A 27,594-nucleotide genomic window follows, 5' to 3' on the forward strand; every position below is an offset into this window, starting at 1 on the left:
CCTGTATTCTCAACTACTGAGGAGGCTGAAGCACAAGAATCTCTGGAACCCAGGAGGTGAGGTGGCAGTGAGCCAAGATCGCGCCACTGCACTCCAGCCTGGGCGACAAAGCGAGACCTGTCCAAAAAAAAAAAAAGGTTTACAATAAAAACTAAATTACAGGCCTGGCACTGTGGCTCATGCCTGTATTCTTAGCACTTTGGGAGGGCGAGGCAGGAGAATCACTTCAGCTCAGGAGTTTGAGACTAGCCTATGCAACATAGTAAACCTTCATCTCTACAAAAAACACAAAAATTAGCTGGGTATGGTGGTGCACACCTGTGGTCCCAGCTACTTGGTAGGCTGAAGTAGTGGGATCACTTGAGCCTGGGAGACAGAGGTTACAGTGAGCTAGTATCGCACCACTGCACTCTAGCCTGGGTGACAGTGTGAGACACTGTCTCAAAAAATAAATCACATATTGGGACAATTCGCTATCCATGTGGGAAAGGATGAATTTGGACTCCTACCTCACATCATCCAGAAAACCTGCATAAACCACGAGAGGAAAAAAATGAACTAGACTTCATCAAAATTAAACCTTTCTGCCCTTAAATAGGTACCACTGACGCCGTGCGTGGTGGTGCAAGCCTGTAATCCCAGCTACTCAGTAGGATCACTTGAGACCAGTCTGGGCAACACAGAAAGACCTCATCTCAAAAGGTGCCTGTGGGGTGGGGGTGGGGCGGGGCAGAGGTGGGTGGGAGGTGGCTGTATAGTGAGAGAATGAAAAAACTCACAGGAGAAATTATCTGCCAATCATACACAAGAGACTTATACACAAATATATAAAGAACTCTTACAACTTAGTAAGAAAATGTAATTTTTAAATGAGCAAAGTATTTATACAGTTATTTCTCTCCAAAGAGGATAAACGGCCAATAAGCACATAAAAAGATACTCAACACTATTAGTCATTAGGGAAATCATACTTCACACCCGCTAGAATGACTTAATCAAAGAGAGATGGTACCAAGTGTTAGTAAGAAATCATACCACAAAAAGAAATCATACTTCAAACACACTAGAATGACTGTAATCAAAGATAGATGGTACCAAGTGTTGGTAAGAATGTGGAGAAACTAGAACCTTCTATATTGCTGATGAGGAAGTAAAATGACATAATCATTTTGTAAAATAGTTTGACAGTTTCTAAAAATGTGAAACACAGAGCTATCATATGTCCCAGCAATTCAACTCCTAGGTATCTACCCAACAGAAATAAAAACATATCCACACAATAACTTATATATGAATGTTCACAGCAGCATTATCCAAAACAAGTCAAAAAGTAGACTGGACTAGAGCCTACCGTTTAAAAAAAAAAAAAAAAAAAGAGGTAGAAACAACTAATATTCATCAACTGATGAACAAAAAAGCAGTATAGTCATATAGTGTACTATTCAGCACTAAAAAAGGAATAAAGTACTGACGTGCTTACAATGCAAATAAACCTTGAAAATATTATACTTAGTGAAAGAAGTTAGACATCAAAAATGACATATTATATTATTCCACTTATATAAAATACCTACACAAGGCAAATCTATAGAAAGAATAGTAGCTGCCTAGGACAGAGTGCAAATGAAAAGTAAATGCAAATGAACAAAGGGCTACTTTGAATATATTAAAAATCATCTGTATATCATAATGGGTGAAATTTATGGCATTAGTTATATCTCAAACCTGTTAAATCACACAAAAACTCTATAGTATTGAAATCTTGAATACAGAAAATGCTGAGGAAAAAGTAAAAACAAATACTAGCCTGTGTTCTGCCTCAAGTGAACTTGAAAGAACATCAGTTTGTGGGAAGGTTGAAGACCGAATGATCTGCTGGGAAATCACGGAGGCATTGCCATTCTCTTGAGGAATTTCATTTTCATCGAAGTTTCGGTTTATATCCCTTTCTTGGTGAGTACTATTGCTGTTATGTAAATTAAATGAGTCGTCATCCTGATTTTCAGAGAGTTAAAAAAAAAAAAAAAAAGATTGAGTTCTAAAGAATAGTTATTAAAAACTTTTAATAGATCCTAACTAAGCTTCCACTGAAAATACATCAATGTGGCCGGGCGCAGTGGCTCACCCCTGTAATCCTAGCACTTTGGAAGGCCAAGGCAGGCGGATCATCTAAGGTCAGGAGTTCCAGACCAGCCTAGCCAAAATGGTGAAACCCTGTCTCTACTAAAAATACAAAAAAAATTAGCTGGGCGTGGTGATACACGCCTGTAGTCCCAGCTGCTTGGGAGGCTGTGGCAGGAGGATCGCTTGAACCTAGGAGGCGAAGGTTGCAGTGAGCCGAGATCATGCCATTGTACTCCAGACAAGAGCAAAACTATCTCAAAAAAAAACCAACCACCATAAATGTAATACTTATTAAATTAGGAAAGAAAAATTAAGCCAGGATGGATATCCAAAGCTTTCTTACCCTAAGTATTCCTATCTATACAACAAAGGTAAAACTAAAAGCATGAAGTCAGGCAAGATGGGAGAAGCACAAGAAAGCAGATATAAACAAGAACGCTTTTTAAATGTATTTTTCCACAGGAACTGCAGAATGAAGTAAGTCTACTTTAGAAATGAAGTCATGGCTGGGCACAGTAGCCCACGCCTGTAATCCCAACACTTTGGGAGGCCAAGGCAGGCGGATCACCCGAAGTCAGGAGTTCAAGACCAGTCTGGCCAACATGGTGAAACTGCGTCTCTACAAAAAATGAAAAAATTAGCCAGACGTACAAAAAATACAAAAATTAGCCAGGTGTGTGGCACACACCTATAGTCCAGCTACTAGGAAGGCTGAGGAACAAGAATCGCTTGAACCTGGGAAATGGAGGTTGCAGTAGCTCAAGATGATGCCATGGCACTCCAGCTTGGGTGACAGAGACTTCATCTCAAACAAAGGGAGGAGGGAGGAGGGATGGGGGGAAGGAGAGAAGAGAAGGGGGAAGAGAAGGAGAGAAGAGGAGGGGGAAGAGAAGGAGAGAAGAGGAGGGGGAAGAGAAGGAGAGAAGAGGAGGAGGAAGAGGAGGAGAGAAGAGGAGGGGGAAGAGGAGGAGGAAGGGGCGGGGAGAGGGGAGAAGTTATTATTTATGCACATGGCTTTCCAAGTTACTTTCCAAGGAGATGATTCAAATGTATTCCAAGGTCCTAATACATGCTCAAATATTTCAATGACACATCAATGTCAAATTAAGTATTGCTATTCAATTACCTTCTCTGAGCCAGCACGGCTTTCATCTTCATGTTCCTCTTCTACTCTGTCTCTTTTCAATGCTTTCAAAAATTCACTCTTCTTATCAGTGCGCATTCGTGTCAGTTTGGTTAGACGAGGCTGCTGATTAAGTTTGTCAACAGGAGAAGAGGAATTTGAGCGATTACACTAAGAGGAAATTCAGAAATACTAATAAATACGTAGCCAAGGAATCAATGTCAACATAAAATTCATTACTACCACAGCTTCCTATTTTACCTTTATTCACAGAAAACAAAATTGATTATAATGTCTATGTTAAAGTCTAGTTCTCTCTATCCCTGTATTTTCCCCTATTCAATGAGTCAACAAAAGATTTTTCTTGTCCCACAAACAATGAAGGTCTAATAATACTCAGAACTATGATTCTAAATTAGGCGTCTAAATATTATTTTATAAATGCATCCTAGAATTGTTTAAACTTTTCTATAATACACAGAAGAGCAGCTTTTCAAACTGTGTTACACAGAGCTCTACAGTTCAGTAATAGCTCCAGTAAGATCTATTTTATAATTATTTATACACATACGTAAGGTTTATCAGAGTGAATTTCACCTGGGAAAATGTTTGAAAGACAGCAGGGAGGAGAGGAGAAAGAATACTTTTGTTTTTGGTTCTTTGGTGTTTTGACAGTGGAACACAAAACAGAATGTTAAAACTCTGTGTCATATGGATTATCAGTCACGGAAACAAACCATAATAATGCTTACTTGTTGGCATTAATGTTTGTATAGCTAATCTTAGCAGAATTAACTAGCTAGGAATGCTAGTCCTTCCCTCAAAGCTCAAAAATTCTGTGTCTGAGATCATAAATAATAGTATATGAGGGGTTCCAAAACAGTACACAAAGCAGTTTCAGGTATAATAATGTAAGTGTTATGGGTGTCCTTTGACACTAGACTGGTCAGAGAACTCCCTGTTCTGGGAGTTTCAAAACCTCGATCAAATGAGAAAGAAATACCTGAACTACCAGGTACTCACAGTCAGTACAGTAACAATACATACCTTTCTCTCTTGTTCCTCCTTTCGCCCCACTCAGTATTAACAGTAATAAAATGTCCATCATCCCCAAAAGAAGACATTATACAATACAAATCCTCATTATTAGTTAAGTTCAATCCTACAACATAACTATCACAAGTATCAAATAACACTGCAATTTTCATAATTATTTTCTTAAAAACTACTCTTGGTCCAGGTGTGGTGGCTCATGCCTGTAATCCCAGGAACTGTGGGAAGCTGAGGAGAGAGGATCACTTGATGCCAGGAGTTTGAGACCAGCCTGGACAACATAACTAGATCCTCATCTCTACAAAAAGTAAAAAATTAGCTGGCCCAGTGGCAAGCACCTGTAGCTGTAGTCCTAGACAATCAGGAGACTAAGATGGGAGGATTGCTTGAGCCCAGGAGGTCAAGGCTGCAGTGAGCCACAAATGAGTCACTGTACTCCAGCCTGAGCAACAGAGACCCTGTCCCTCCCACCACCCCCCAAAAAATTATTCTTTGTTTTTTAGGATGTTTGGAATTCCCCGCCCCCCCATCTCCAACCTGCCACCACCACTTTTGAGACAGGGTCTCACTCTGTTGCCCAGGCTTGAGTGCAATGGCACAATCACAGCTTGCTGCAGCCTTGATATTCCCAGGCCCGGGTGTTCCTCTCACCTTAGCCTCCCAAGATCTGGGATCACAGGCACATACCACCATGCCCAGCTATTTTTTTTTTTTTTTTTTTTTGAGACGGAGTCTTGCTCTGCCGCCCAGGCTGGAGTGCAGTGGCCGGCTCTCAGCTCACTGCAAGCTCCGCCTCCCGGGTTCACGCCATTCTCCTGTCTCAGCCTCCCAAGTAGCTGGGACTACAGGCGCCCGCCTCGTCGCCCGGCTAGTTTTTTTTTGTATTTTTTAGTAGAGACGGGGTTTCACCGTATTAGCCAGGATGGTCTCGATCTCCTGACCTCATGATCCGCCCGTCTCGGCCTCCCAAAGTGCTGGGATTACAGGCTTGAGCCACCGCGCCCGGCCTTTTTTTTTTTTTTTTAAGTAGAGACAGGGTTTCACCATACTGCCCAGGCTGGTCTGAAATTCCTGAGCTCAAGTGATCCTCCTGTCCCACTTCCCAAAGTATTGGGATTATAGGCATGAGCTACCACACCCAGCCGGGAATTTTCATTTAAAATATTTTAAATGATTCCTACTTTCCCAAAGTGCAAAACTGGTTAACAAATGAAGTATATGATCCAGTTTTCTGAAGGAATGAAAGTCATTTTAATGTATTCATTTAATGAATGTCTACCTTTTATTCACTGTTAAACTATCAAAATTAAAATGTTACATTCCTCAAGAGTAATTTTTAATGTCATACCTCTTTCACTGAATTTGTTGATGGACTAAAATTCTTGGCAGTTGATTTAAAAGCATTAAAGTTGCCAACACCATATGTGGACTCATGAGGGAAAGAAGTTCCAACTTTATTTTCTTTTGTTTGGCTTTTCCATTGTGTAGGCTAAAGAAAAACACACAAACATTAACGGCTATCAAAAACAGGTTATAGGAGAAAGACAAAAACCATGAATATTATAAAACAAAAAAAGATTACACTAGGCTCATAAAAACAACTATTTTTGTATCACACTGCATTATTCCTACACAGTTCTCTGTCCCTTTTTCTACAAATAAAATCAAAACTGAGCATTTAGGTATCTAACTAATTTGCTATTTTTCCAAAGTTACATAAAGTTGGGTTTCTTTCTCTTGAGAATAAGAAAACATGTAAGTTTCCAAAACCTAAAACTGAGCACCAGGTAAAACAGCATTACATATTATCATTAAGCAAATATACCACAAATACATCTAGCAAAAAAAAAAAAAAATTTGAAAGTTTCACTTACTATTGCTAAAACAATAAAACCACACAAACGCACACACCACATCAAAGATAATTAAGAACACATATGGGTCAACTCTTGCCACCTAGAACTCAGCACCCCACGAAGTACCTTCATACACATTTTAAATTCTTTAACATTTTCCCCCATAGTATGTAAATTGGTTATCACTCAAAATTTACATTTGTGGTAATTTAGAACTTACTTTTGAAAGTGGAGCAGCAGGTTTAGGGACTAAACCTTTATAAACACTTGGACCAGTTCCATTCTTAACTGGCTGCGACGGAAGATTTCCTACTACTGGGAATCCAGATAGCTGTAAGTCTTTTGTATTACCTTTCTTAATGACCAGCATCCTTGGAGCTCTAGATTTAGGATTCGGAGGGTATTCTGCATAAATAAAGCACGAACAACAGTCACTCACAATTTCAAATTTTAGTATAGAATAAAACCACCAAAAGAACAGTATATTCCAAACTTTTTTTCTTTTTTTAACTAACAGCTACCTCCTGGGTAAAATAACTAAACTAAGTAAGTATAAACTATATCCCAGCTTAAGAAGTAAAGCTAAAACATTATCCCACAAAATACAGAAAGAATTGGGCAATGTCAAGTAATACAGATAAATTTTGCTAGATAGTGGCTCAGAATGTTAAAACCAAGACAAATTATATTCTAACATGTCTTGCATTAACTACAAAAAAACTGCAAATTTCAACCTAATGACTCTTAAGATTTAGAATATAAAATATACTTCTATTTTCCCTTACCCATTTGAAAAGAGAATTAAAATTTCAATTTTTTCATTCTTTTTACTCCACTTACAAAATTATTACCAATAAGAAATTACATTCCTTTTATTTCTAAATACTTCAGTTAGAACTAAGAATTCACAATATCAATTCATGTATTTATTGATCATTTCTCTACATTCAGTGCATTATATGAATGCAGAACAACCAATTCAATCCTGATTTCTGAAAATAAGTACTACGAATAATTGCTAAGGGCAGACTTTTCTCAAGACTACTGCAGCTGCTAAAAATAAATATTATTTCCATAATTTAATCAATGTGTGTGTATAATCAAACAGACGTTGCAGTGAAGTCTCTCTATCCTTACAAAAACTTTGAAAACATCAGTTTCAAAGCTGCAAAGTTTAGAATAAATAAAAATGAGTTCTGCACATTAAATAAGATCATGTGAACTAGTGAGTTGGGCAGATATTTGTAATGATTCCCTCCTCAAAAACTAAATCAAGCTTCCTCATGGATCATCTCAAAACCCAAAACTAAATATGGACTCCTAGGGAAACCCGGAGGGACTCTTCAGTTCATGGGAGGGTTCAAGCTCTCCAAAAGATAAAGCCGGTATGGTGCTTCACCTATTGAAACACTAAAGGATAAAAAGAACAGGGCTTACAATAATCTGAGAAAAGGTTCATCTTTCCAAAAATTAAACACGTTGACTTACTTGGGTAAACATTCGAACTTCCTGACAGTCTAAAAAAAGCCCAATATGATGGGTTTTTTTTCTTATGGTGCACAAAAACACACAAAGTATTATCACCAAAGTATAGCTTTTCTGATATGACACAATAAAGGTAACAGAACAAAAACAAAGATCTCAAACAGGCCAGGCGTGGTGGCTTAAGCCTGTAATCCCTGTACTTTGGGAGGCCAAGGCGGGGAGACCATGAGGTCAGGAGTTCAAGACCAGCCTGGCCAGCATGGCGAAACCCAGTCTCTACTAAGAATACAAAAAAAATTAGCCGGGCATGTTGGCACACGCCTATAATCCCAGCTACTCGGGATGCTGAGGCAGGAGAATCTCTTGAACCCGGGAAGCAGAGGTTACAGTAAGCCGGGAGATCACGCCACTGCACTCCAGCCTGGGCAACAAAGCAAGACTCCATCTCAAAGGAAAAAAAAAGATCTCAAACAAAGAACAGTAAATAATATTAGGAGTGTACTAACAATGAAAGATTTCCAATTATTTTTGGTAAGCAGATGATAATGGCATGGATAAAGGATAAAAAAAGATTCTTGCTATTAATAAAATGTCAGAGAAAATCTTAGCATATAACTCGAAATCTAAGTTAAGTAAAGCCCAGGAATCTGAGGAATGATCAGTGCTACAAAATGTAAAAGGTAATCTCATCTGAGAGGAATCCAGGTGTTAAAGCAGAAGGCAGTTCTATCACTATACCACAACTAAGTAAGTTTAAACATGGCTAACAGAGACTTCTAGTTCAATGTGGCTAAGCACAGAAGTTTATTATCTTCTTCTAGATTCTTACATTAAAATTACTATAAGGGAGGAAATCAAACACAACTATATAAAATAGGAGTAGAGTCATCAGCAAGAAAATGATTTCCACACATTTCTAGAGAAGTAAATAAAAAGTTTCAATTTAGGGTGTACACAAAAGAACCTAACAGCCGAGGAGGACCTAATCTACCACGTAGAGCCTCAACGAGATCGGGACTTGAAAATGCCAGAAATGGCAGAGGGCAGAAATGCAACTTTGACAAAAATAAAATAATTCAAGAAAAGATCCTTACTAATTCTAAAGAATGTACTTTAGGCAGACGGAAAATGATCCGATGTGGAAGGCTGAAGATATTAGAAGAAATAAAAATTTTTATAAATATGAATGTATCAGATCCAGGAAGTAGGCTGGGTATGGTAGCTCATGCCTGTAATCCCAGCACTTTGGAAGACCAGGGTGGGAGGACTGCTTGAGTCCAGGAGTCCAGGACTGGGCAATACAATGAGTGAAACTACATCTCTACAAAAAGTTTTTTTAAATTAGTCAGACATAGTGATGAGCACCGGTAGTCTCAGCTACTTGGGGGGCTAACACAGGAGGATCCCTTGAGCCCAGGAGGTTGAGGCTGCAGTGAGCTGTGATGGCACCACTGTACTCCAGTCTGGGCCACAGAGCAGGACCCTGTCTCAAAACAAAAACAAGGAAGCAGAAGAGATAACAACTAGATAGGCAAGTAGATATACTGTCTTTAAGCCTCAATATAGTTCCTGAGTACAAATTTCACCTTTCCCAAAACTGGATTCCTAGACACCTAGGAGTAAGAAATACTCTGGCTAGTTCCTCAATGAGGTCTTCAGTGCAAAGAATGATGAAATATCCTAAAAAGAAGAAAAGTGAAAGCTAAGAAATCACTCACAAAAGAGTAGGTGACAGAGTAAGAGATGACAAAAGTCTCTGAAGAAAGACGATACGGACTGAGAGGGAAGGGGAGGGATATACCGTTATTGTGCTAAGAATTTGTATTAGGCCAGGCGCAGTGACTCATGCCTATAATCCCAGCACTTTTGGGAAGCCGAGGAGGGTGGATCACGAGGTCAGGAGTTCAAGGTCAGCCTGGCCAACATGGTGAAACCCTGTCTTTCCTAAAAATACAAAAAATTAGCAGGTGTGGTGGTGGGCCCCTGTAATCCCAGCTACTCGGGAGGCCAAGGCAGGAGAATCACTTGAACCCGGGAGACAGAGGTTGCAGTGAGATGAGATCACGCCATTTCACTCCAGTCCGGGTGACAGTGTGAGACTCCATTTAAAAAAAATAGTAATAATTCATATTTAGGCCAGGCATGGTGGCTCAAACCTGTAATCCCAGCACTTTCAGAGGCCACGGTGGGATGGATCACTTGAGCACAGGAGTTCAAGACCAGGCTGGGCAACATAATGAGACATCATCTCCACAAAAAAATTTTAAAATGAGGCAGGAAGATCGCCTGAGCATAGAAGGTTGCGGCTGCAATGAGCCATGATCGCACCACTGCACTCAACGCCTGGGGGAGAGAGCAAGACCCTGACTCGAAAACCACAAAAAGAATTCACATTTAAATATTACACAAGAATATGTACTTTTGTACCAGATTTATCAGAATTTGAATACTAGTTCCAACCTTACCAGTTGTATCATCTTATATAAGTTACTTAATCTGTCACCTATAAAACGAAAAACAATAGCTCTTGTCTGGGATTTACTGTGAAATGTTTCATATTCAAATAACTACTACAAAAAAATACAGAAAAGCTATATACACTATCACTAGCACAGGATTCCAATTACAATTCAAATTAAAGGTGCCCTTTTGCAAGAATTTCAGGTTGCTTAACCTGGAATTACACAGCAGGGGGAAAAAAGAATTTTAGGTTGACACGTAAGAGTAAGAAAAAGAAAAACTTAAGATAGACATGATAAAATCAATCTATGTCCTGTGTAACAACTCTGAATAATCGACATAAACCTGCTCATTTAACAAAAAGAAGTGTTCTTAATGGTAACTATAACCTGTAAGTAATGGAAGAAGTGAAGTGGCACTAAAAGGCAAGAATTAATTTGCATCATGTATCCCCATTTTGTATTATTTAAAAATTGGCTCATCTATTCATAGATTTTATCCACAAATTCTCCTAGGAAAACCCTGCCAAGTAGTTAAGCTCTTAGAGTCAAACATTATCCAATGTTTGCTTTGTGACTTGGTTAACTATATGAAGAAGACCCCAAATATTTACATTTTAAAAGAGAAAACATATATTGACGAAAAACCTTAACACCTATACAAAAGAATGAGAAAGTAAGTGACTACCTTCTGTAAGTTTCATGTGCTTATTACCTCAACCTCATCTACACAGGTATTCTCATGTTCAAATTTAAGTTCAGAACAACTGAAGGCAAATATGACCTTTGGATTTTTTTTAACATTATTTCCCTCTATCTTCGCAAATAACTGTAGCCTGACAATAACTGACCATTTTATTTTTATTTTTGTAGAGACAAGGTCTCACTATGCTGCCCAGGCTGGTCTCAATCCCTTGGCTTCAAGTGATCTTGCCACCTTAGCCTCCCAAAGTGCTAGGATTACAGACCTGAGCCACGAATCCTGGCCCTATAATTGACTTTATCATTTTTACTGTCTTGTTATTCGTGCTCTCCCCATACCTATGAATGTAAGAACTAGTCTTCTATAAATGCAGTGATGACGGGGAACTGACCCAATTCTCAGGAATACAAATTAGAACCAAAATACTGCCACATATAATACAAAGTAAATTGGCCACACAGATAATTCAAAGCTGACGTTTCAATTCCTCGCCTCTTTTCTTTCACTACAATCTCCATATAGCTACCTTCTACATACATGAAGTTTCTGACTCAATGACTACATTTAACTACTTCATTCTTTGGCCCACTACCTAGAAATTCATTTTTGCCTTCTAACAAACCTACAACGAGAATCTCCTTCATTTATTGAACAACATAATTAGCTGACATTTATTAAACACCTGTGACATGACCAAAGATTTTTACACAGTAGACAATTTAACCTTAACAATGCTTTTCTTTCTTTTTTTAGGGGGGAGACAGAGTTTCGCTCTTGTTGCCCAGGCTGGAGTGCAATGGCGCGATTTTAGCTCACCACAACCTCTGCCTGCCTCAGCCTCCCGAGTAGCAGGAATTACTGGCATGCGCCACCACACCCAGCTAAATTTGTATTTTTAGTAGAGACAGGGTTTCTCCATGTTGGTCAGGCTGGTCTTGAACTCCCTACCTCAGGTGATCCACCTGCCTCGGCCTCCCAAAGTCCTGGGATTACAGGTGTGAGCCACTGTGCCCATCTGTATAATGAGTGCTTTTCTCATTATAATTTTTGTGGTCATCCTCACCTCACAGATGAATAAATTCAATCTGATTAAGAAATCTGCCCAAAATCTAAATAATCAATAAGCAAAAGATCTAATGTTAGGGCCACATCTGATTCTGAACTCAATACTCTTCCACCATTATCTTAATGAAGAAAATGGAAATTGTTCCTGTGGCAGAGATTTCAAAATGTTTACCATTCCAACTCCAATAGTAAACCTACACTGAATGGTTGGGATAAGAGGCTTGTAAGTGTGCACTATACCAAGTGACGTCAAAAGTCATTATCACATTGATGCCAGTTAATAATTTAGTTTCCTATTATTTTGACAGAAGAGGCAAATTTAATGTATAAACAAAAGCATGTAGCCAAGTGAAGAGTAATTAGTATCTGAATTAATCAAGTTTTATTTTTGTTTCTTTCTTTGGAGAAAGGGTCTTGCTCCGCTGCCCAGGCTGAAGTGCAGTGGCACAATCATAGCTCACTGCAACTTGGAAATCATGGGCTCAAGCAATCCTCCCACCTCAGCCTCCCAAGTAGCTAAGACTACAGGCACACAAAACCACGTCCAGTTTATTTATTTTTTATTTTTTTGTAGAGACAAGGGTCTCTTCTGTGTGAGCTCCTGGCCTCAAGTGATCCCCCCATCCTATGCTCCAAAAATGCTGGGATTACAGGCATGAGCCACTGCACCCAGTAAGCTTTCCAATTAATTTGAAGAGAAAACTTGATCACTAAGACAACAGCATATACACAGACCAAATGCAAAGACTCTATAACACAGCAATTTCAACAAATTCCTATTGTGAACACTAATTTCAATACCAAAAAAAAAATGTTAAAGATCATTTTTATGACAATTGGTGCTGTTTGAATTTTGTTGGTTTTTAATGTTTGTTTATTTGGAGATGCAGTGTCTCTTTGTCGCCCAGGCTGAAGTGCAGTGGTGTGATTTTGGCTCACTGCAACCTCTGCCTCCCCGGTTCAAGCAAATTCTCATGCCTCAGCCTCCCAAGTAGCTGGGATTGCAGGCACACAGCACCACGCCCAGCTAATTTTTGTATTTTTAGTAGAAACGGGTTTCACCATTTTGGCCATGCTGGTCTTGAACTCCTGACCTCTGATGATCAGCCCACCTTGGCCTCCCAAAGTGCTGGGATTACAGGCATGAGCAACCACACCCAGCTGGTTAACATCTTTATTAACAAATCTATTTCGGTTTACAATACTATGAGTTTTAGTCAAATGAGTTTCACTAACTGTGATAACTTATATCAATACCAACTGATATGATATTTTCCCTTTAATGAGGGCTCTCAACATTGTTCATATAAAGAACATGCTTCAAGATATGCACTTCACAAATATCAACAATTTCCATGGTGAACAAGTAATTCAGACCAAATAAAACGTACTTGGGCCAAGCTGTATCAAGCTGTCTACTCAAATCCTATTAATTTTCCCTTTTCAACCTTGAACACATGTTGCACTACTTTTTTCTTAAAACACTATAATTTTAACAACTGTTTTCATGTAAGACAGATACTCAAAAGTCATTTCAACATACAAAGCAATTCATCAACAGAATACTGTCAAAAAATTCAATGAAGAATTTTCCCTTCCCTTAATATTCTGTTTATCAAAGTTCCTATTAATAAAATCAATCCCGTTGGCTTTCATCATAATTTACCTCACTGAATGCAATGATGTCAATCTGTATGCTTGTGGCAAATATTGGAATTCTCTAGAAAATAACCCATTTATATTAACTGGTCACTAATTAGCTTTGATTTAGAATGCTCAACAAACCAAAATAACTCGGAGCAATGAACCTTTATGTTCTTAAGTAGTATATCAAATATGAGCTAAAATCAAGAAAGCTCATCAAACTACCAAGGAGCTGAAAAAATATATAAATGCTGAGTTGGAAGAAGACCATGCTTAAGCTAATTACTAGTCACTGAAATTTCTCATTATTTAATATCTTAAGTAAATGTTAAGCTCTGCCAATAATATGTTGCTGACATAGTCACTGACACAAAAACAGTCCTCCACAGAACTTCTGAAAACACACGATCAGTAGCCACTAACTAATATTATTTTTATTTTTCCGACAGAGTTTCACTCTTTGTTGCTCAGGCTAGAGTGCAATGGCGGGACCTCGGCTCACTGCAACTGCTGCCTCCCAGGTTCAAGCAATTCTCCTGCCTCAGCCTCCCAAGTAGCTGGGATTACAGGCATGCGCCACCGCACCCGGCTAATTCTTTATATTTAGTAGAGACAGGGTTTCTCCATGTTGGTCAGGTTGGTCTCGAACTATCGACCTCAGATGATACGCCCACCTTGGCCTCCCAAAGTGCTGGGATTACAGGAATGAGCCATTGTGCCTGGTCGCCACTAATTATTAATGCAACTCAACTCAACTGCACACTAACACTTGAACATACACCACTCTTTCTTCCTCACTCACCAAAGAAATCAAACAATTGTATTATTTTTAAATTCTCACAGGCAACCTGAATTCCTGTTTTACTTTTAAATTATTAAGAGCATGGAAATGGACTATTTAATAACCATTAATTTTATGTACCAAACCGCTACGATCCTGGTTAAGATAAAAACACTACTGGCAGGGCGCAGTGGCTCAAGCCTGTAATCCCAGCACTTTGGGAGGCCGAAACGGGAGGATCACGAGGTCAGGAGATCGAGACCATCCTAGCTAACACGGTGAAACCCCGTCTCTACTACAAAATACAAAAAACTAGCCGGGCGAGGTGGCGGGCGCCTGTAGTCCCAGCTACTCGGGAGGCTGAGGCAGGAGAATGGCATGAACCCGGGAGGCGGAGCTTGCAGTGAGCTGAGACTGAGATCCGGCCACTGCACTCCAGCCTGGGCGACAGAGCAAGACTCCGTCTCCAAAAAAAAAAAAAACACTACTGAAGTCACAGATATAAGCTGCATGAAGGTGTTGCCAGTAAAGCCAACTAGGTTCTAAGCAGAATTCAATTTATGTAGTTATATTATAAGTGGCTTAATTACCTTCCCCGCAGGGTATCCCTCAAATTGGGGCATCATGTTTAAGTCTGCCAGTTTTTGATCTACAAAATTATAGTTTCAGGGACAAACTGCTTTTTCTTTTTATAAATATTATATTTTCGTTAGTAAATTTTTACTTACCTGGAAGGAAGTAGCACTAGAAAAGTTCTATTGAAGTCTTTCCTAAAATTCTCTTGTCTTCCTCAGGAACATAGCTATTTTAAGTGTTGCAATAGGGAAAACAATACTTGGGAACCCAGGGGGGAAAGTGAGAGAGGAATAGTAAAGTGTGATACAATGAGAGTTTCATTGTATTCCTATGGGAAGTACTGGGAATTTAACAATTAACCATTCCACAATTAACCATTTTCTTTTTTTGTTTATGCAGACACATTTTCTTAGTTTACCTAAACACAGTAAAGAGTACATCTTCCTTTTGAACATCTTTTCAACTAGTACTCAAAATCCTTAGACCAACCCTGAAACAGTAGAACCAAAATCTTTATATTAATACATTTTACTCTCATTATTTTCAAATATGTCTTTGTCTCTAAATCATTTCTAAGATTATTAAATCAACCCAGGATCAGTACCAATAGTATCTATAGTTTTATATGACAAACGCTCACTGGCATTCTTGACTTTTTAAATTTACTTTCATTCTAATCAAATCCAAATTATTCCTAACTTCTTAGAGATTCTATTTAACACCTTCCAGGTGGTTCTATATTCTTATGCAATCAGTTGTTCCCAGAAAAACTGAATAATAAGGAAACATACCTAAGAGAGGAGCTTGGGAGATTTTTTTGGTTGGGTATGTGTGTGTCTGGGCGTGTAGGCCTGGGGAGAGTGGTAGAAATACTAATTTGCAATACAGAAAAAACAATGCCATTCACATGGTTCTAACAAAAGTGTCTGACCACCCCCACCCCCACCCTCAAAAAGCCCTTAAATAAAGAGGGAGATCAAAAGAAAACAAAATAATTCCCAAGTTTCACCTCATACATACAATATAGCACAGGAAGTGGCAAAGTTTAAAATAATGCCTTTACTGTTAGGACTAGTATGCTGTCATAAGCCACAATCCTTTTGTTTTAGTGAGTTGATTTTCAATAGAAAAATACAAATGAACATGTGTTTAAGTTCCAACATGGATTGAGCACCTCTGAATTTAGTATCAAATAATTAAATTTATTTTTCAGATGTCAAATCTTAGTATTATAAAATTTTCCATTATTTTAAACTTCACTTGAATCTTTAAAAAAGCTGTCTAAATTGTACTATATGAGTTCAGTTTAATCTTCTGTAAAATGCTATCAAATTGAACTGTCAGCAGTCTTTTAAAAAAAAAATTGGGGGCTGGGTTATTACTAGAACTCTCATTAAGCTTTGAAAATCAGACATCAGACACAAATAATTTCAAATATAGACTAGCTCCACAAGCAAATTTATACAATTATCTGTGACAGTCTATACATATATATATATATATAACCATTTTCATAGGTAAAAATATTAACTTCATGTCACACTATCATCAGAAGTACTTTCACAGTTAACTTTGAACAACTAAAAATTAATTTAAACTGAGTTTTTGTTTCTTTACATTATCCAGCTGCTCTCAAAATTGTTTCAATTCATTACACTATTATCAGTTAAGTCATATTCAAGTTGAGTATGTTTAATGATACTAGCATGTGCAAATCAACTACTTCAAATCAAACTCTTCTATTCCAAAACTCCTTTTTAAAGATGAGTGTTACCTTTTCTGTAGCTAAGCACATCAAATACAAATATTTTAAAAAGAAAGTTTTATTCTAGCCTGCTATTTTAAAAAATGCAAAAAGTGAAACCTATAAATATCAACATTTTTGTGCCCCTCAAATATAGATAAAAAATTACTTACCCCACACACCTGCAGCTAAAGATTTATTGTGGTTTGGTTCTCTCTCATATTCAGGATTTAAAGATGGCTGGAAGAAAGTTGGAATAAACATTTCACATTTTAAAAATAAATCCTTTGAAAGCAATCTCAGAATCATGTATGTTGTAACTGATGAATCAAATATGACCAACTCTTAGCTACAGGTTGAATAACCCTAATCTGAAAAGCTATAAAATCTGAAACTTTTTGAGTGCCAGTGTAATGCTCTGTCTACTCATTGAAGCACTTGGACTTTGGATTTTCAGAAAAAGGATGCTGAACTACTAAATGTAAAACCCGAAAAAATCCAAAATCCAAAACACTTCTGGTCCCAAGCATTTCAGATAAAGGACATTGAGCCTGTATTAAAGATGAATTACTCATAAACCTTACTCTCAGCTTACTCTGCTAGCCATTAAAATAGTTACTATCTATACTAATTGCTGGTCAGAGAAAACAAGAGTGTGTTTAAGTTTCATTATCCATAACTAAGAAAAAAGTCAGGATTAAAAAACGGGCTACTCTTCCTAAGGAGTAGTCATTCTCTTATTCCTTTACTTTCTTAATAAACTTGCTTTCATTTAAAACAAAACAAAAAAAGAAAAACTCAAGAGAATGTCTTTGCATCAATCTAAGAAATAATCCCTCCTTAGCATAAGGTTGAGATCAGAGAAGAGGAAAATCAGACCAATTTTTTAAAAAATAATTTAATCTTTTTTTGTTTTGTTTTGTTTTTTGAGATACAGTCTTGTTTTATCACCCAGGCTGGAGTGAAGTGGTAAGATCTCAGCTCACTGGAACCTCCGTCTCCAGGGTTCAAGTGATTCTCCTGTCTCAGCCTCCCAAGTAGCTGGGATTTCAGGTGAGCAGCACCATGACCAGCTAATTTTTGTATTTTTAGTAGAGATGGAGTTTCACCATGTTGGCCAGGCTGATCTCGAACTCTTGGCCTCAAGTGATCCACCTGCCTCAGCCTCCCAAAGTGCTGGTATTACAGGAGTGAGCCATCACATCTGGACTAATAATAATTTTAACTTTTTAATAAAAACTTTGTAAATAATGGGTCTTGTTATGTTGCCCAGGTTGGTCTCAAATTCGTGGCCTCACTTGAACCTCCCACTTCAGCCTCCCAAAGTGCTGGGAAAACAGGCATAAGCCACTGAACCCAGCCTCCAATTCTTAAAGTTGTCATCACTAGTTAACATACTCACTATCAAAGCCAAGTTCAAATCTGTACTTCAACAAGTAATATTCAGGATTATTAAAAACAAAACTGAGATAAGCATTGAATGAGTACTCTAAAACTAATCTTGGTAGATGCATTTATCCTCCAAAATCCTAAATTTCCAGTATTCTTTCAGGTATTTTTCATATTCCTAGCACACAAACTGCCTCATTTAAAGAAAGTACTTAATATATATTAAATAAAATGAATTGTAATATAAATATTTTGATCACCTAAAAAAATGGATGATTACTAACATTGTACTGAGATTACTGTAAAGCAAATATGCATGCATAGCACCATGATTCCTTCAGAGATACAAACTAAGCAGAATTAAGATTTTGGCAGTGGTTACATGTGCATAGCATCTTTAAAGTATACTATTAGAAATAATACTCTGCCAAATCTAGGATTATAATAGTCAATGACAACCACATCTTGAGAATGGGGGTGGGATATGAAAATAAGAGCAGCAATTAATTTTTATTGAATTTAATTTAATTGAGCAATTAAAATTTATTGAATTTTACTATATGTCACACACTGTTTTAAGTAATTTAATTGTATTACTAATTTAACCCTCACAACACTATGAGAGTACTATTACCATTCCCAGAGTTTGTTTATACAGTTGATCCTTGAACAACACAGGTTTCAACTATGCAAATCCATTTACATCTAGATTTTCTTCCATCTGTGCCACCTGAGACAGCAAGACCAACCCCTTCTCTTCCTCTTCAGCCAACTCAACATGAAGACAAGAATCAAGACCTTTATGATGACCCACTTCCACTTAATAGTAAATATACTTCCTCTTCCTTATGACTTCAGTAGCAGTTTTTCTCTAGCTTATTGTAAGAATACAGTATACAATACATATACAAAAATATGTGTTAACTGTTTCTATTATCATCAAGAGTTTGGTCAGCAGCAGGCTACTAGTAGTTAAGTTTTTGGGGAAGTCAAAAGTTATAAGCAAATTTGACATCAAGGGGGGATCAGTACTACTAACCTCTGTGTTATTCAAGGGTCAACTATACTGTAAAATTTCAATGTTATGATTATCAAGTGGAAAAAACAGATCACCAACATGAGAATACAGAGTAATTACAAAGTTACTTGGTAACAGGACCTAAGAGTAATCTTTTATTTTTCTATTTCCCTCACCACTCCCTGCCCTAAATCCAATCTATCAAAGTTTTCCTCCTACTGAAACCTTCCATCCAAAATACTTCCATATCATATCCAAAAACTATTTTCATTTATCTCAACTACCCAGTTCAAGCCATTATTTTCTCCTGAACTATTCTCTTTTGCTATAATCCGTTCAAGACCTAAGAAGTGTAAAAACTAACATCGCATCACATGACTCCTCTCTAAACAAGCTTCTCATTAACCTTGTAATTAAACCAAAATTCTGTACTTGACCTGCAAAAATTCCATTTGATTTAAATCCTTTCCTCTCTCTCTAACCTTGTCTAATACTAACTACTCTTTACCCATACTAGCCTAACTTTTATCCCTTAAACATAACAAGATGGGCTGGGTATGATGACTCATACCTATGTTAGAAATGCTTCTTCTTTGGTGCCGTAAAGAAATAGCACTTGAACATAAATTTAATTTCCTCAGCAAGGAAATTTTTACTTTCTGCAGAAAGGGTACACTCGCCAGCAGTTTTGCCATGAGAGTACACTGAACAAAGGAGACAGAGTCATTTACAACTTGACACATCTATTTTACTGCTGTGTCCAGTTTCTATTGGCTGAAACAGGACTTCATATTCTGTTTTTGTCCTGATTGGCTAGCAACTTAAAACTTTTTAAAAGTTTTTAAACTTTTTAAAAGAGGCAAAGGCAGAGGAGAACAAAGGAAGGAGGAAGTAACTTGTAGAATGCTGAGAAAGGTAAAAACACCTCCAAATAAGGAAGAACAGGCTATGACTTAACGCCTGCTTGGACTAGTATAAGCATGCCAAGGCAAATATTTAGGCTAAATTGTAGGAGCTAAGAACATAAAGTACATTGATTTATTATGGCTAGCAGATAAATTAAGAATGTTAGCACAAGTGTTTGAATAAATTCTGCTTCTAAGAGAAGTTACTAATTATTCTTAATTAGACAAGGAAGAAAGTCTCTTTGAAGAACCTCTACTTTACTTTTTACACCTATAATCCCAGCCCTTTGGGAGGCTGAGGTCAGAGGATTACTTGAGGCCAGAAGTTCAAGACCAACCAGGCCAACATAGTAAGCTGGGTGTGGTGGTGTGCATCTGTAGTCCTAGAGCTGGCTACTCAAGAGGCTGAGACAAAAGAGGACTGCCTGAGCCCAGAAGTTTGAAGATGCAGTGAGATATGATCGGGCAACTGCACTCCCGTCTAGGCAAAAGAGTGAGGCCCTGTCTCAATACCACCACCAACCCCCACCCTGATACACATGAACATGAAAAAAATAAGATAAACCAAGGATGATCGCATCTTGGCATGAGCTCTCCCTCTCTTCCTTTCAGTCTTAACAAAAGTTTGCTCCTTATCAAGTATGTCCCAAATTAAATGTCACTTCCTATCTAAATTCACTACAAAATATTACTTGCTTAGAGAACAGAAACTTGGTAAGAGTAAGGGCTTTGCCTATCTCAATCCAGTACGTATTGTGTGTGCCAAGAACACAAGCTGACTCAGTGACTCATATATACTGAATAAGAATTGACAATGAATATATAAAAAGGTAAAGTGCAGATTCTACCTAGCTTTTAAATTATCAAGAATGAATCACAAGAACTAGATAAATGTGACCATACACTAGGTCAGTTTTTCTGTAATTTAAGAAATACAGTATTTTGGCCGGGTGCAGTGGCTCACACCTGTAATCCCAGCACTTTGGGAGGCTGAGGCAGGCGGATCACCTGAGGTCAAGAGTTCAAATCAGCCTGGCCAACGTAGTGAAACCCCATCTCTACAAAAATATAAAAATTAGCCAGGCCTGGTGGTGGGTGCCTGTAATCCCAGCTACTGGGAAGGATGAGGCAGGAGAATCACTTAAAATAGCACTTATAGAAGCTTCATTTGTATAGAAGTTATAAAAAACTTACAAAATCCTCAGCTTCAAACTGTTTACGTTCTCTCTTGTCCTCTTTCCTCCCAGTTTCATTGTCAGGTATGTTGTTTTCATGTAGTCCTTGGCTTTTTCCAGAATGGAAAATACTGCTACGAGAACGGGAACTTCCACCATGGTATCCACCTCGATGATTTATGTTTTCTGTACCATTTCTTCCATGTGTACGCCATCCATTTTTTTCTTTCCTTCCAAAGTTACCTTTATTTGGTAATAGTAAAATAATATAAATTCAAAGAAGAGAGTTAGGCTTAAAAACCGAATCACATCAAAACGTTCTTTAAAAATCATAAAGAAAATTAGCCATAACATCATTCCTTAGCAAATTTTACCTCCATTAGGACGTCCAATAGCAGAATCAAAGCCATCTGAAGAGTTGTGTCGTCGACGACTCACATCATAACGATTCTCTGTCCATGCAAAGTTTTCAGAATGCTTCTCAAAATTCAATGACGACTGAAACAAATTATAAAAATACAGGTAAATATTTATGAAACCTAAATATAACTTAAAAACTAGTAATACTCCAACTTATTCCCAAGAATTTTAAATGGTTAAGAAACACGTATTGCAGTTATTTTCAAGGTTTTCCAAGGTATTTGATAATTGGGTAACTCTATAATGGATTCACTGATGGTCCATTTTCTTCTATCTAATGGAAACAAGCACACGTTCTTAGAGTTCAACATCTTTTTTTCCAGAAAATATAAAGGTAAAATGCTATTGTATGGAAAAGTTAAAATATGGTATGTTTCTTGCATAATGAAACGTTAAGTCTGTATCATACACTACCTGATATAAACGTTTTCACTACAGCTCAAAGTTTCCTTCTACATCAGAGAAAAACTGTCAAATGAATCTTCAGTTTTAAGTCCCTTAAATTTATTTCCATATTCCTCTTCCCCAAACCAAGTGTTTTTTTAAAAGATCAAAATAAAAGAATGTACAATAACTATTCCAAAAAATTAGAAACACAGAAAAGTTCTAACAATGTATAAAAGTCACTAACCCCAAATATATTAATCTACTAATCTGATAAAACCACAATCAAAACTTCCAACAGTTTTTTTTTAAATAATTTAATTTTAGGCCAGGTGCGGTGGCTCACACCTGTAATCTCCAGCACTTTCGGAGGCTGAGGCAAGAGGATCATCTGAGGTTGGGAGTTCGAAACCAGCCTGACCAACATGGAGAAACCCCCGTCTCTACTAAAAATACAAAAAAGTTAGCCGGGCATGGTGGCACATGTTTGTAATCCCAGCTACTCGGGAGGCTGAGGCAAGAGAATCGCTTGAACCCAGGAGGTGGAGGTTGCGGTGAACCGAGATCACGCCATTGCACATGAAGAGAAGAGAGGGGAGAGAGGGGAGAGAGGGGAGAGGGGAGGGGGAGAGGGGAGAGGAGACGGGAGAAGAAAGGGGAGAGAGGAGAGGGGAGAGAGGGGAGAGAGGAGAGGGGAGAGGGGAGAGGGGAGAGAGGAGAGAGGAGAGAGGAGAGGGGAGAGGGGAGAGGGGAGACAGGAGAGGGGAGAGGGGAGACAGGAGAGGGGAGAGAGGAAAGAGGAGGTGGGGGGGAGGGGAGAGGGGAGAGAATTTTAACAGGTGGTCTCAGTAATCTAAAAAGAAAATGAAAAGTATCAAAAAATGTTTGGTGAAAAAGGCCAGGCATGGTGGCTCACACCTGTAATCCCAGCACTTTGGGGTACCGAGGTGGGCAGATCACCTGAGATCAGAGACCAGCCTGGCCAACATAGTGAAACCCCATCTCTACAAAAAATACAAACTTAGCCGTGTGTGGTGGCACACGCCTGTAGTCCCAGCTACTTGGGAGAATGAGTCAGGATAACTGCTTGAACCCGGGAGGCAGAGGTTGCAGTTGCAGTGAGCCGAGATCTCACAACTGTACTCCAGCCTCGACGAGAGAGAGTGAGACTGCATCTCAAAAAAAAAAAGAAAAAGAAATAGAGCTCTATGAATCAATATAAATAAGGACAACCCAACGGGGGGAAAATGAGCAAAAAGCCAGTTCTCAAAAACATGAAGAGCCACAAATCACATGAAAACACAGCCAGGTTATCTTGTAATCAAAATGGAAGATTAGAATGAAATTGACACTTCTTGCTCATTGGCCAAAATATAATGACAGTTAGGGTTGAGAAGACAGACAACTCTTTTCTTTTTTCTTTTGAGATGGAGTCTCGTTCTGTTGCTCAGGCTGGAGTGCAGTGGCACGATCTTGGCTCACTACAACCTTCACCTCCTGGGTTCCAGTGATTATCCTGCCTCAGCCTCGTGAGCAGCTGGGATTACAGGCACCCACCATCATGCCCGGTTAATTTTTATAATTTTAGTAGAAACAGGGTTTGACCATATTGGCCAGGCTGGTCTTCAACTCCTGACTTCAAGTGATCCACCTGCCTTGGCCTCCCAAAGTGCTGAGATTATAGGTGTGAGCCACTGCACCTGGCCCAGACAATTATTCATTACTGGGTTAGAAAATACACACATATATATATGTTTACTTATTTATCTCAGTAGGGAGAGAAATGCACATGTATATCTGTACTTATATTTGTCATCTTTAAACTCTTTATAGTTTTTTTTAGTCTTGCATGTATTTCAATAGATTTATTCTAGCACCTTACAGTATTTTTAACTTTTTTTGTATTATGCCCCAGAACTGAGCAGATGCCATTTATACTGCAAATATTTTCCTACAGCTTGATTTTTTTTTTTAATTTCCTTAAAAAAAAAATTTCCCCCACTGAAATCTGGGTAATATAAAGAGTGGGGGGATCTTTTTCACCCTTAGAGACAGGATCTATGTTGCCCAGGCCAGACTCGAACCCCGGCCTCAAATGAAGCTCCTGCCTCAGCCTCCTGAGTAGCTGAGACTGTTCACCACTGTGCCCAGCTTTGAGATACAGATATAGATATAGTTTTTTTTTTTTTTTTTTTTTTTGAGACAGAGTCTCATTCTGTCACCCAGGCTGCAGTGCAATGGTGCAATCTCAGCTCACTGCAACCTCTGTCTCCAAGGTTCAAGTGATTCTCCTGCCTCAGCCTCCCGAGTAGCTGGGACTACAGGCGCCCGCCACCACACCTGGCTAATTTTTATATTTTCAGTAGAGACAGGTTTTCACCATATTGACCAGGCTGGTCTCGAACTCCCGACCTTGTGATCTGCCCACCTTGGGTTCTCAAAGTGCTGGGATTACAGGTTTAAAAAGACTATATTGGTGGTTTTAATGAAGTATTTAAACATACAAAGAAATAAACAGGTCAAGTGCTTGTTACTATTTTAAATTGTATTTTTTAAAGACTTCTTAAGTCTTTGTTGCACTTACAATTCTATCTTGTATTAGTCTTTTATCTAGCAACTTTATTTCTAGTAACCTTAATTCTTACTTTATAGCATATCTGTTGGGATTTTTTTTTATATGGACAGTTACTGTTCATAAATAATACCAATTTTCTATCTTGCCCTTTAGTCCTGTTACCTGTATTTCTTACTCATATTTTACTGTGCTGGCTATATGTCAGAGTCTTTCAAGAGTCTGGGATCGGCTGGGCGCGGTGGCTCAAGCCTGTAATCCCAGCACTTTGGGAGGCCGAGAAGGGCGGATCACGAGGTCAGGAGATCGAGACCATCCTGGCTAACACGGTGAAACCCCGTCTCTACTAAAAAAAAATATACAAAAAATTAGCCAGGCGAGATGGCGGGCGCCTGTAGTCCCAGCTACTCGGGAGGCTGAGGCGAGAGAATGGCGTAAACCCGGGAGGCGGAGCTTGCAGTGAGCTGAGATCCGGCCACTGCACTCCAGCCTGGGCGACAGAGCGAGACTCCGTCTCAGAAAAAAAAAAAAAAAGAGTCTGGGATTTTATCATCTCTGCAAGTTATGAGCTAGCCTGGATACTGTTTCATGTATGCTGGCAAAAGAAATGAGACAAAAAGACTTTACTACTCATGGCACAGCAAGCAGCATAAGCATGATGTTAGCACTGGTTCTGTACAGCCCCCTAAGACCTCTGGGGCTTGACAGGGAGGGGCCTAGGTGGATACTGCCCTTGCACTGAGTTTGGCAAATCAACCACATTTATAAAGAGCTTGGTCTTTGTCCCTCAATGTTGCTTACTACAAACAACCAAGAAATGGCCCATGCAAAGTGTAGTCAAGATCTTGCATACAAGCAAGAAGGTGCAGGAGGCTGGGTGCAGTGGCTCACGGCCAAAATCCCAGCACTTTGGGAGGCTGAGGCAGGTGGATCACTTGAGGTCAGGAGCTCGAAACCAGCCTGGTCAATACAATGAAACTCCATCTCTACAAAAAATACAAAAATTAGTCCAGGCGTGGTGGTTCACGCCTGTAATCCCAGTACTTTGGGAGGGTGAGGTGGGCAGATCACCTGAGGTCAGGAGTTCGAGACTAGCCTGGCCAAAATGGTGAAATGGCTCACTAAATACACTAAATTCACTAAAAGTACAAAACTTAGCAGGGTGTGGTGGCGGGTGCCTGTAATCCCAGCTACTCGGGAGGCTGAGGTAGGAGAACTGCCTGGGAGGTGGAGGTTGTGGTGAGCCAAGATCGCACCACTGCACTCCAGTCTGGGCAACAGAACAAGACTCCATCTCCAAAAGTTAAAGAATAATTTCAGAAGAATACAGGCCAGGCGCGGTGGCTCACGCCTGTAATCCCAGCACTTTGGGATTTTGGGAGGCCGAGGCGGAAGGATCACGAGGTCAGGAGATCGAGACCATCCTGGCTAACATGGTGAAACCCCCGTCTCTACTAAAAATACAAAAAATTAGCCGGGTGCAGTGGTGGGCGCCTGTACTCCCAGCTACTTGGGAGGTTGAGGCAGGACAATGGCGTGAACCCAGGAGGCAGAACTTGCAGTGAGCGGAGATTGCGCCACCGCACTCTAGCGTGGGCGACAGAGCAAAACTCTGTCCCCCCCCTGCAAAAAAAAAAAAATTAGCCAGGCATGGTGGCGCACACCTGTAATCCCAGTGATTTGGGAGGCTGAAGCATGAGAATTGCCTGAACCCGGGAGGCAGAGGCTGCAGTGACCTGAGATCGCGCCACTGCACTCTGGCCTGACAGAGCAAGACTCAATCTCAAAAAAAAAAAAAGCAAAAATGCTCAGAGCCCAGGATGAATTGCCTCTCTCAATGATCTACGCATCAACCCTATACATTCTTGGCTGAATTTGAATTTTCCCATCATTATTCCACTGTCAGTAACTCATATTAATCTTCCTGACAGAGACTAGAAACAAATTAATTTAACTGGTCTTATACAGCATTTCATTAAGTCTACTATCAACATCTCAAGTGAGGTCAGGATCCAGCCAACTGAATAAACCCTGGAAGGAGGAACGCTGGTGAACATTGGGGACCACCAATAAGTAATTTTGCCAGGATATGGTCTATGGCCATGATTATCCATTACAGTTCATTAACAGGAACTTAAACTGACCTAATTGTTGGTGTCACTCTAACAATTACAGGAACAACAAATGGGCCAAAAGTTACCCCTCATTGTCAAGAGACCTCCTGTATCTCATTCTCTCTCACATAAAAACCAGCCACCCCAAGGGACACATGTCACTCCAAGATCTGTTGTTAAACTTGATTTGGATTACTGTTAATAGCTTAGTTCAGAAACATGAACGATGTCTCAAAGTAACTGGAGCCTCAGTTGCTACACATGTCATAACTATTTAGGTATCTGGATAAGTATATGAATTGTTATCGATCATACTGAAACAAGGTTGTATGGAACTGAGTGTTCAAATGCAGATTCAGGAGCTACCATTGATGGCATCAGGAATAGCAGGACAGTTGACTGCCCATGTCCACATGAATTTTCCCAAGTTCAAAGTATGTGGACAGAGGTGGCAAATCTAGCAGTGTGTCAGTGTCATCTCCTCCAGCTACTGTTTGACTCAGGCAGTGATGCTGGTTCAGGGTACAGAGAGGGCATTAATTGTTCACCTTTCTGCATCTCCTGGGGTAACATGTTCCTCAAGTGTTGGGGTTGTTTGCTCTCCTCCACAGCCATGAAACTGGTTAGTCTTGTGTCTAGCAATCTTAATTCTTACTTTGTAGAATCTGTTGGTTTTATTTTTTTTTAATATGGACAGTTAATTGTTCACAGAGAATATCACTTTTGTTTCCTTTTTTTTTGAGACGGAGTATCGCTGTCTCCCAGGCTGCAGTGCAATGGAGCGATCTCTGCTCACTGCAAGCTCCGCCTCCCGGGTTCACACCATTCTCCTGCCTCAGCCTCCTGAGTAGCTAGCTGGGAGTACAGGCGCCCGCCACCACGCCTGGCTAATTTTTTGTATTTTTAGTAGAGACAGGGTTTCACCATGTTAGCCTGACCTCGTGACCCACCTGCCTTGGCCTCCTAAAGTGCTGGGAGTACAGGTGTGAGCCACTGCTCCTGGC

The 27,594-nt window shown here is 39.2% G+C and overlaps 1 protein-coding gene across 7 annotated transcripts in view; it reads right to left on the minus strand.

Annotated features, from left to right (window-relative positions):
- GPBP1 (GC-rich promoter binding protein 1) overlaps nt 1-27,594 on the minus strand; it is an 88,345-nt gene that overhangs the window by 10,897 nt on the left and 49,854 nt on the right. For 4 of the 7 annotated variants that reach the window (XM_010356821.1, XM_010356819.2, XM_030926912.1 and 1 more), the window contains exons 4-11: nt 21,475-21,598; nt 21,120-21,343; nt 16,787-16,853; nt 15,661-15,720; nt 6,377-6,561; nt 5,649-5,789; nt 3,251-3,418; nt 1,808-1,995 (exon numbers count right to left, since the gene is read on the minus strand). In XM_010356821.1, coding sequence (XP_010355123.1) covers nt 1,808-1,995; nt 3,251-3,418; nt 5,649-5,789; nt 6,377-6,561; nt 15,661-15,720; nt 16,787-16,853; nt 21,120-21,343; nt 21,475-21,598 — 1,157 coding nt within the window. The remainder of the gene's footprint in view (nt 1-1,807; nt 1,996-3,250; nt 3,419-5,648; nt 5,790-6,376; nt 6,562-15,660; nt 15,721-16,786; nt 16,854-21,119; nt 21,344-21,474; nt 21,599-27,594) is intronic. The other 3 variants (XM_010356822.2, XM_010356823.2, XM_010356824.2) reach the window with 3 other exon arrangements.

Source organism: Rhinopithecus roxellana, chromosome 3 (assembly GCF_007565055.1).
Source record: "Rhinopithecus roxellana isolate Shanxi Qingling chromosome 3, ASM756505v1, whole genome shotgun sequence".
Lineage (NCBI taxonomy): Eukaryota > Metazoa > Chordata > Mammalia > Primates > Cercopithecidae > Rhinopithecus > Rhinopithecus roxellana.